The sequence below is a fragment of the Pteropus alecto genome, unplaced genomic scaffold (assembly GCF_000325575.1).
Source record: "Pteropus alecto unplaced genomic scaffold, ASM32557v1 scaffold146, whole genome shotgun sequence".
Taxonomy (NCBI): Eukaryota; Metazoa; Chordata; class Mammalia; order Chiroptera; family Pteropodidae; genus Pteropus; species Pteropus alecto.
The window spans coordinates 30856663-30867835 of record NW_006442107.1 but is presented as its reverse complement, the minus strand read 5'-3'; the positions used below and the strand labels follow the sequence as shown (position 1 = coordinate 30867835).

At 35.7% G+C, this 11173-nt stretch overlaps 1 protein-coding gene across 2 annotated transcripts in view; it reads left to right on the top strand.

The window, feature by feature from the left end:
- LAMA1 (laminin subunit alpha 1) overlaps positions 1-11173 on the top strand; it is a 145463-nt gene that overhangs the window by 52646 nt on the left and 81644 nt on the right. For both annotated transcript variants that reach the window (XM_015595706.2, XM_025038551.1), the window contains exons 5-12: positions 404-583; positions 3306-3395; positions 4327-4444; positions 5351-5529; positions 6239-6344; positions 8316-8476; positions 9392-9532; positions 10706-10879. In XM_015595706.2, the coding sequence (XP_015451192.1) occupies positions 404-583; positions 3306-3395; positions 4327-4444; positions 5351-5529; positions 6239-6344; positions 8316-8476; positions 9392-9532; positions 10706-10879 (1149 nt within the window). The remainder of the gene's footprint in view (positions 1-403; positions 584-3305; positions 3396-4326; positions 4445-5350; positions 5530-6238; positions 6345-8315; positions 8477-9391; positions 9533-10705; positions 10880-11173) is intronic.

Here is an 11173-nt window from a genome sequence, read left to right as displayed (position 1 = left end):
GTTTCAAGAGAGAGATACATTGAGAGCAGGGAGTATTACAAAGCTCTCTGGCATGTTCTCTTACTCTCCCAGGTCTATGCACAGCACCTAGAATTTGTTTTTAGAGAAGTCACAGCCTATTGATACATGTTAAAATAGTTAAAATACCCTCACCATGCTGGGAGAAGTGCTCCTCTTAAAAAGGCAGTCTCTGAGACACTGGGATGGATATCTTCAAATTAACTGAAGACATTTTGCGTTCATGATATTCACAAGTAGTTACCAAATGTTAGGTCTCTGCAAGAACCTAGTTGTTTGGTTTGATTTTAGATAGTATCTGTAAAGATTACGTCCTGAAGTTAAACAGCTAGAGCTGTATTTTCACATGCTTAAAACTGACATTTGTTTATTTTGATGTCTTTAGATTCATACATCACTAATCAATGGCAGACCAAGCGCTGATGATCTTTCCCCCAAGTTGTTGGCATTTACTTCTGCACGATATATCCGCCTTCGCTTACAGCGCATTAGAACCCTCAATGCCGACCTTATGACTCTCAGCCACCGTGACCCCAAAGACCTCGACCCTATTGTTACAAGACGAGTAAGTCTATGCCAATGCTACTGAGCACTGTGAAATTTATTTTGTTTAAAGAAAAGTACTTTTCTTTTTGGTCGGCCTTTTTTCTTATTTTATCAAAGATCATTATATATGCTTTGTTAAAAGTGCCACCTATAAACTAGGTGATGGTTATGACATCATGTCCTCATGTCCCCTACTCTCACCCTATCCCATATGAATATAGTGGTCATTGTTCTTCACATTCTAGTATGGTTCCACGTCTGATCTTCAACAAGTGAAGGCTGTTCTTTTTTTTTTTTTTCATGTAAAAGAAAAAATTTGTGAGTTTGAGATATAATTTATTTTCAAGAAAATTTACAGATTTTAAATTTATAATTAGGTATACAAGGCTTATGTGGACAAACATTTTTAAATCCTTTGGGTAAACCAGAAATGGAATTACTGAGTTATAGAATAGCTGTATGTTTAATTTTTAAGAATTTGCTAAGCCTTATCAAAAGTGAGTGTATCATTTTACAGACCAGCAAAGTATGAGAGTTCTGGCTGCACTACACACTTTCACTTTTTGTTGGTCATTTTTATGTTAATCATTCTAATATGCATATAATGGCATCTCCTTGTGATATTAATTTGTATTTCCCTGATGACTGATGTTGAGCACGTGCTAACTGGTATCTGATCAAGTTTTTGTCCATTTTTAAATTGGGCTATCTCTCCTTATCACTGAGTTATAAAATATCTTTATATATTTTATATATAAGTTCTTTGTCAATTATGTCTATATTGCAAATATGTCTATATTGTCTGGAGCTTGCTTATTTACTTTCCTGACTGACTTGTGATAAGTAGAAGTTTCAATTTTTATAAAGTTCAATTTATCATTTTTTTCTTTTGTAGTTAATGCTTTCTATAGCCTCTTTGAAAAAGTTTTGCTTATCTCAAGTTTACAAAGATATTATCCTATACTTTTTTCTAGTAGCTTTATAGTTTTAGCTTTTACTTCTCCTATCATTTCAAATTAATTTTTGTGTTTTATATGAGGTAGGAGCCAAGGCCCTTTTTTCCCTCATATGTATATACAATTGTTCCAGCACCATTTGTGGAAAAGAATTTCCTTTTCCCCATGGAATTATTTTGGCGTCCTGTTGCAAACTGTTTGACCTTTTTATTGTGGGTTTATTTCTGGACTCTACACAATTCTGCTAATTCATTTATCTATCTTTATGCCAGTTACAAACTTTTAAAAATTTTTTGAAGGCTATCTGGGTTTTTTTATTTTTTGGCTGTTATTAATAAAGCTGTTATGCATATTTTTGTACAAGTTATTTTTTATGGTGATATTGGTTAAAAAAATGCAGTAGGTTTCATCTGTGCACTTTAACAGTAAGGCATATATATATTTACACTGTGTGTTCACCTCTCATAGTTGGATTTCTTTCTGTCACCACATATTTGACCCTCTTTACCCCGTCTACTTCCCTTATAAACTTTCTTGATTACTGTAGTTTTATAGTAAGCCTTGAACTCATTTTTTTTTTCCCAAGATTGTTTTGGCTATTCTAATTTGTGTGTTTTCTTATAAATTTTTGTTAATTTCTGCACCACCACCCCCTGCCAAAAAAAAGAAAAAGAAAATCCTGCTAAGATTTTCACTGGGATTCCACTGATCTATATAGATCAATTTAAGAAGAATCTTAGAAGACATTTTGACAGTATTAGATCATCCAGTCTATGAACAAGCTATACCTCTTTACTTATCTCGACCTTTTTCAATTACTTTTGACATCGTTTTATCATTTGTTTATTTGTATATTTTCTTCTCAATTTAATCTTAAGTGTTTTATGTCTTTAACTGTTAGCGTTAATAGTTTGCTTTCTAAGTTTATTTTCCATTTGTTCATTGCTAGTGTATAGAAATGCAATTCATTTTTGTTTATTGATTCTGTATATTGAAACATTGCCAAATTCACATATTATTTCCAATAGTTTTGGGGTAAATTTTATATGCACATAATCATGTCATCCATCTACAAATAATGATAGTATAGTCTTACTGTACCCTCTGCATGCCTATGATTTTTTTTTTTTTTTTGCAATATTGAAACTGGCTGGCATCTCCCACAGAATGCTGAATAGAAATGGTGAGAGCAGATTTTAAGAGGAGAGCATTTAATGTTTCACTGTTAGCTCTAGGTTTTCCATAGATGCCCTGTATTAGGCTGAAGAATTTCTCTTCTGGTTTGCTAAGGTTTTTTAATGAATGGTGTTGAATTCCATAAAATGCTTTTTATGAGTCTAATGAAGTGATCATATGACTTTTCTTTATTCTGTTAACATGGTGATTTATATTTATTCATTTTTGTGTCTTAAATTAACTTTGCATCCCTGGAATAAATCTTACTTGGTCATGAGTTATTATCTTATTTATATAGTGCCGTATTCAATTTAACAATATGTTTTAGGGTTTTCAGTAGCATGAGTTTTGAATATGACTGCCTTGGTTTAAGATGCAGCCAAGTTGAGAAATGCTTTTAGATTCCTGTGGTTTCTGTCGAGCTAATTGAACATCATTTATTTTAATTGGACAGAGAAAATCTTTGTGCATGAAATATATTTTAAAATGTATATCTAATTATTTTTTAGATTACCAATAGCAACTGAGATATTTGTTGGAGTGCCAACATTTTTTTCTCACTGAAAGAAAGAGGTTTTAATATTTGTTTGTAACTTTCTTTTTCCTTAGTATTACTATTCAATAAAAGACATTTCTGTTGGAGGAATGTGTATTTGTTATGGTCATGCTAGTAGCTGCCCATGGGATGAAACCACAAAGGTGAGTTCTAGTATTTCACAATTTGCTAACCCTTCAAAAGAGAGGTTGTATCTGTAAAGTTTGTTTTATACTTTTTTATTCAAGGCAAAGGTTGAAAGGTATAAAATCATGCCACAAAAAGATTTTCTGATAATACGATAATTTATCTGGTTTCATTTTTATGTTGTTGTCACCATAAGCTTTCATGTTTTTCAACAATTTCATTTTGCTTTGTTTGGAGCGTATATTTCTAATCATCCTTACTACATTTTTTTGTGGATATATATATATTAAAAAAACATTAAATTGACCATTTTAATCATTTTAAATTATAAATTTAATGTCCTTGTGAATTTTGAAACTCTTCTCTCTGTAAGACAGTCAAGCGAAAAATGTGCAGTTATAATTTATATTTATATTTTTTAAAAGAAAGATTCCCAAACTTCTATTTTCTCCCTCTTTCGTTTTGTGATACTAAAATCAAGATAAAGTTTATCCGTTTTAGTATAATATTTAGTAAATAAGATGATAGCCTCTCTTTTTAAGCAACTTACATAAAGTTACTTCTTAATTTTTTCCAATCTTTGTAATAATTTAACTCTTGAATAGGATTATTCTCTTATTGATGCTGAAAAATATGTAGATGAACCTCAAGGAAGGTTATTAAATGAAGCTTTCAAACCCTTAAAGTTAATGTCTTTTTTGGAAAAGTTTTTCTTAGTTAACTCATATTTTAGTTTTGTTTATTCCTCCTCACTTCTGTTGGTAACCAAGTTATATATGTATAATGTATATTTTTCTCTAAAAATTAAATGCCAGTTTGCTTTGGTAGAGCCATATATCCTCAATTGTAAAGTCTTGCTGTATATTTGTGATAAGTTCTCTTTCAAATAAAAATAAGAAAAATATACAGGTAAGTTTTCGGATGCTGTTTTGTATCCCTATTGTCTAGAAACTACAGTGTCAGTGTGAACATAACACCTGCGGAGAGAGCTGCAGTAGGTGTTGTCCTGGATACCATCAGCAGCCCTGGAGGCCTGGGACCATTTCTTCTGGTAACATGTGCGAAGGTAAGTCCTCTGAGAATGGGAAGAATGTAGAGTTTTTTGCCCCTCTTAGTAGCTTAAGTTTATGGTGACTTAACAACCTTTGTAATTAGTAAGTAACTTATTTTCTTATTCATGGTCAAGTAGTTCCCAAAGCTGCAGATTACCTTGATAAAATTGAAACTATTGAGACTTAAAAATATCTTTATAGATTTGCTATTCTATCTAAGATTCCCTTTTCATAGATTCATTTATTCTTTATTAATTTGGATTTAATTTTTAAATAGGCAATAAATATACAAGATTTCAACATCTAACGATATATAAAAGTCTGTAGTAAAAAGCATTAATTCCACTTCCTCTCCTTCCTTCTCACTTTTTATTATTTCCTAGTATATTCTTCCTGAAATTTTTATGCAAATAAAGCATGTATTAACACATTCCTAAACCTCACATGGCTCATACACAGAACCGGATGTAGTACTTGTGCCAGTCTATGCATTGCTTTGGTGTTTAATGATATATCTTAACAGGAAATCTTTCCATATTAGTATATTGCTATCTATCCATGGATATTTTACTTGTTACCACCTTTTGTTAACACAAGCAATGGTGCAATGATTAACCCTGTACATGTCTTTGACAAATGTGCAAGTACTTCTGCAAGATATAATCCCAGAAGATAGAATGATGATCAAATGGGAATGCACATTTATGATTCTGGTAGCTTTTCCCATTGCCCTCCATGAAATTGCCAATATTTTTAAAAGGTATTTATTCTGTAATTTTAAGTTAACTTAGAGTCATAGAAACTTACTTCAGAAGAGAAGGGATTTCTTTATATAACTACATATGTATATGTATATCTATATCTATATGTCTATATCTATATATGTATATATTAATTGAGATGTTAAAATATCTTTTTAGAATGTAATTGTCACAATAAAGCCAAAGACTGTTACTATGATGAAAGTGTTGCAAATCAGAAAAGAAGTTTGAATATTGCTGGACAGTTCAAAGGAGGAGGAGTTTGCATAAATTGCCTGCAGAACACCATGGGAATCAATTGTGAAACCTGTATCGATGGATATTATAGACCACACAAAGTAAGAGTGTTTCTTTGCCATAGCCGAGCTTCATTGTCTTCCTAAAATGGAAAAGAGCCTTCGCTTAGTGTCAACCTTAGTATTAGAAGCTCATTTCTTTTTGTAATATTTCATTTATATTCTTGTTATGCTAGTAGTGTTTTTCAGATATTGATTTCTTACTCTATCTGTACTGTTTTCTTGCTCAGAGTGGGATGTCCACTCATCATTAATTAACTTGAATTTGGGGGTCCCTTGGCTGTGTAATGTCAGAGTTTTGTAATACCGTCTATGTGGAGTTAGCCAATAGCTAAAGCAGCTGTTTTTTGCCGATAGCAAGTGCTCAGTCAATCCTCAATTGGCTTGATATGTACTTGTCATGTGAATCCCTGTGGTGGTCTAGTCATAGGTGACCAGATGCATATATATAAGTGATACTTATTTGTGACTCTGAGAGATAGCAGGGAAAGGGGGGCTGGGTAACAGTGATAATGGGAAAGGATGACACTTTGCTAATGATGCTAGCTGCTGTCAACATCAAAACGATGTTTGGGGCTTTCTAGCTTGAGCTCAATTTGTCTTCCCAAAACCTACACCCCCTGGGTACACAAAATCATTGTAATAGTCACACCTTGTATAAAAAGTTGACACCTCGTCACTGGTATTGATATTATTGCTAATATTGCTGTTATTTCTAGTAATATAATTTAGGACAACCTTTGCCTTTTAGGTGTCTCCTTATGAGGACAACCCTTGCCATCCCTGTGACTGTAACCCTTTGGGGTCCTTCAGTTCTGTCTGTATTAAGGACGATCTTCATTCTGACTTACACAAAGGTAAGTACTTGATTCACTTTTGTGGTTGTCATAGATTTCTTTTTCTGATGAGAGATTTGTACCCAGTGAAACTATTACTCTTGCATAGCAATTTGATGATATGATTTGCTCTTGCTTCTTTTGTTCACCAAATATTTGTCAAGTACCTACTATGTGTCAGGCAGTTTTCTAGGACCTCGGAAAACATACTGGAACAAGATGATCAAGGTCCCTGCTCACAGCAGAAGACACTAAACAAACATGTGAATGTGTCATATAATGCCAGGCAGGGATAAGGGCCATGGGCGTAAAGCAAAAGTAGGAATCATGATCGGAGCAAGATAGGGTATAGAGATGGAAATGCTAGAGTGATGAAATGACATTTGAGAGGTTAATTGAGCATTTGATGAAAGAAGAAATAAGGCTCATTTTAAAGTCATATGTGGAACACAGTAAATAGCAATCACTCTATTTAGCTCTAAGAGGACACTCAGAGGGCTTTTGTATACATCTCAGCTCACAAAGCAAGCAAATTCTCCAGTTAACTTTGTAAATGTCAGTGTTCTTTCTGTTTCAAAAACTGGCCAGTGGACTTGCAAATAGCTGAGTCTCCTGAAAGGTTGCATCTGTTCAAAGACTTCTGTGACTCCATCAAATTCTGTCACTAGCAGCTAAAATGGATATTGGCCAACAGGAAAGGAAGTACCAACTGTGGGGCATTGTGGAGGGTAAATTACACAATTGAATTGATTTTTAAATGCCACTGTTAATGAGAGGAGGATGATGATGATGATGATGACAGTTACCCTTGATTGGGTTCACTTAAAAAATATATATCATTTTTTACTTTCAACCATGGCAGATAGAAATTATTTAACCTATTTGATAGACAAGAAAATGTAGCCCAGAGCAGTTAAGAAACTTGACTAAGGTTACACAACCAGAAAGTTTCAGAGCTGGCATTAAAAACGGATAATGCCTATTGCCCTCCACCATTGACCTCTGTTTAAAAAACAAAACAAAACAAAACAAAAAAATACAACTTTATTTTGTGGTATAATTGACTACCATACGTACAGCACAGTACACCCATGTAAAGTATAGATTTTTTTTGGCATATTCATTGGTGCAACCATCATTACAACCTAATTTTGGTACATTTTCATCATCCCATAAAGACACTCCTTACCTATTGGCAGTCACTCCCCATTTCCTTCTACTCTTCCTCCCAGCCCTAGGCAACCACTAATCTACTTAATCTGCTTTCTCTCTATAGATTTGCTTATTCTGAGCATTTCATGTAAATAGAACCAAACAATATGTGGCCTTTTGTGACTGGCTTCTTTTACTTAGCATAATGTTTTCAAGGTCCATCCATATGGTAGCATGTATCAGTATTTGATTCATTTTTATTGCTGAATAATACTCTGTTGTATGTATGCATCACATTTTATATATCCATTCATCAGTTGATGAAATTTGGGTTATTTAAACTTTCTGGCTATTATGAATAACACTGCCACAAATTTCGCATATAGTTTTTTTGTGGATTTATGTTTTCATTTTTCTTAAGGAAATACTTAGGAGTGGGATTGCTGGATCATATGGTAACTGTGTGCTTAACATTCGGAAGAAGTGCCAGTTTTCCGAAGGTGCTGCACCATCTTACTTTTCTTCTAGCCTCTGTGCCTCTCATCTCTGTTTTCGTTTTTTAAGCCAGGGATTTGACAAACTATGGCCCATGGGCCATATTTGACACTGCCCGATTTTATAAATAAACTTCTATTAAAAAAGAGCTATGCCCATCTGTTTATGTATTAACTATGGCTGCTTTCAAGCAATAACGGCAGAGCTGAATATAGTTGTTGCAAGATATTCTGGCCAAAAAGCTGAAGCTATTTCCTCTCTGGCCCTTCACAGATAGAGTTTGTCGACCCTACTTTGGATCTCTTTTACCTTCCTATTGGGTCATTGCCATTGTTTTCTTCCCAGGAAAGTGGCCAGGTCAATGTCCATGCAAGGAAGGTTACGCAGGAGAAAAATGTGATCGCTGCCAGTTTGGCTATAAAGGTTACCCAGCCTGTGTACCCTGTGACTGTAGCCCAGCCGGAAGCTTGAATGAGGACCCATGCTCAGAGCCTTGTCTCTGTAAGGTACATGCATAGGTTAAAGCTGTCCCTGAGTTTCTGAGGTTTCTTGAAAAAGGATGTGTTTCATTGGCTCAGATGATCAGTTCTCGAGCAAAGCAGAACTCCTTGCTCCCCCCATACTTTCCTGAGAAGCATGACGTTATGACTCAGCAAGTTGGCCACAGTATATGTCTTTGGACTTTGGTGCCTTCTAGGCAATGGCCATATGTTCCAGAGGTATTTCTGTGACTTCCTGGGTGAAACCAAATACTGCATTTCTTAGGTTTTGCCTATGGCCTCTTCTATGACATTCTTTTTCAGCTTTATATTAAGAGGAGAACCAGGCAAACACTAAATTTCTAAGAGCACTAATTAAAGGCAAATATGTTACTTTTTTTTTCTCTTAAAAAGGAATTGAACAATGATAAGAAATACATTAATTTGGTGTCAGAAAGTGTTTTATGTGGCTACCTGTATTGATAATCATTTCTCCCATATTTCTAAGGATTTCCAGTTGTATCTTATGTTCTATTCCCACGTAAGCAGTCTTAGGCCCATGTTATATATGACTAGAAATAATCTCGAGCGTTTATCAATAAGACTAAAAATTATATAGCCCTCTTTGGATTTTAAAATTCTTAAAAGGTCCGTAAAAATGGAATATTTAGAACAAAAAAGTACAAGAAAGCCATTTCAGTATAATGACCAAGCTCCAAGATGCTTAGGCTCATTCTTGACTACAAAATCAAATGACAAATATTTCAAAATATCTATTCTGGAAGTATTGACATTACGAGGCTTCACATTTACTTTGATCGCCTTTTTATTTACCTGTTTCTCTGGATTACCAAACACATTTCTTGTTAATGTCATATTAATATCATTTTTATTCTGTCTACCTATTGGTTTCAAAAGCTAATCTTTTACTCTACCTTGCAGGAAAATGTTGAGGGGAAAAACTGTGATCGCTGCAAGCCAGGATTTTATAATTTAAAGGAAAGAAACCCCCAGGGCTGCTCTGAGTGCTTCTGCTTTGGCGTCTCCGATGTCTGCGACAGCCTTTCTTGGTCCATTAGTCAGGTGTGGACCCTTTTCCTTGAGCCAGAATTTAATAAGTGCACCCCTGCAAGTGAGCTCTCTGGGAGCTGTGTAATGAAGCAATCAGGCTGACTTTCCCTGTAATGTAGCTGCCATCCATTTGCAACAACATCTGGCGTGGATCAAAGGCAGACCACTGCTAATGTGTCGCTAGTTTCTTTCTAGGTCATTTGTTTGTTCCCACATACATTTCCCTATAGAAACAATAGGATATCATGGCATTGTAGAATGCATTGTGTTTAAATTTCTTCTGGGGGAAATGCATTCAATTGTGGGGTCAGATCTCACTACACCTGCCCCATTTTGGTCTCAGACCAGGAAGCACATTAGGACATGGGCACATACAGAACTTTCTATGTCAAAGAAGCTGGCAAGGATGGGAAGAGGGTGGCACAGGCATTAAGAGGGCAGGCAAGGGATTCTCAGTTCTTATGGGAACTGAGATTTCTGGAGTAATGAGTTCAAGGGGGGTGCTAAATGGTGACTGGGGGAGAGTGTGATGCCTAGAGGTTAGGGAGTTGCTGCAGGACGGAGGGCTTACCTAGGGTAACCTCCTCTCCTCCCCATGCCCTATCTCAGGAGACCCATATTCAGCATTGCGGGGGAGGGTGTGGGTGCTATTTCCTGACTCCTTTCCTTTCCTTCTTCCTCCCCGCTCCCCCACTTACTGTTAGAGAACAGCCCAGGGAAGGGAGAGGGAACAGCCCGGGGAAGGGAGAGGGAACTCTGATCAATACTAAAAAATAGAGGTGAGTTCCTGTGGGTGATCACTTTTCATCTCTATGTGAGGCTAGGATCAGGAGGTTATTTTTATACACTTTCTTGGCATTTGACTCAAAAACTGGGGGCATCAATAGCAATGAAGGAGAAGTCAGAGTTACCAAAAGATGTTTTATTCAATGCGTTTAGCAAGTTTGCTATTTGCTTATACTTGATCTGGATTTGGGGAATGTGTGGCTCGTTCTCAGGTTTTTCTGGTCCTTTGACAGAAGGGTCACAGGTCCTGCAGGGCTATGACTATTATGTGTTAACTGCATCCCTAGCTAAACTTCCTGGGTCTGTTTCTTCATTGTGAAGATATTAGCACTAGCCTGGGTGAAATCTAAGGGGACTTCTATTTCATAATCTAAAATTCTTGGATCTTTTTATTTTAAGGTGAAAGACATGTCTGGGTGGCTGGTCACTGACTTGATCAGTCCAAATAAGATCCCGTCTCAACAGGACGTGCTGGGAGGACATCATCAAATCAGGATCAACAACACGGTGGTCATGCAGAGGCTGACTTCTGAGTATTATTGGTCAGCCCCAGAGGCCTACCTTGGAAATAAGGTACTTCTGGTCACATTATTCTCAGTGATGGTGGTTGAGACAAAGGTCTCCGAGTACATTAACGAAGGACTTATGTTGGCATTTTACGTAGTTTTATAGGTCGCTTCACTGTTTGACAGAAAATTATAGAGCATTTACTGACACCTGACTCACACAGTCTTTTTTATCCTTCTTTGACTTTTTGTTACATCATTAAAATAGGAACTTTTGTTCTTGGTCTCGTCATAGGCAGTCTGTTGTATGAAGTCTTGTCCCTTCTCCTGTGATGGACTTTCTGTTTTTCTCTAGATTCCT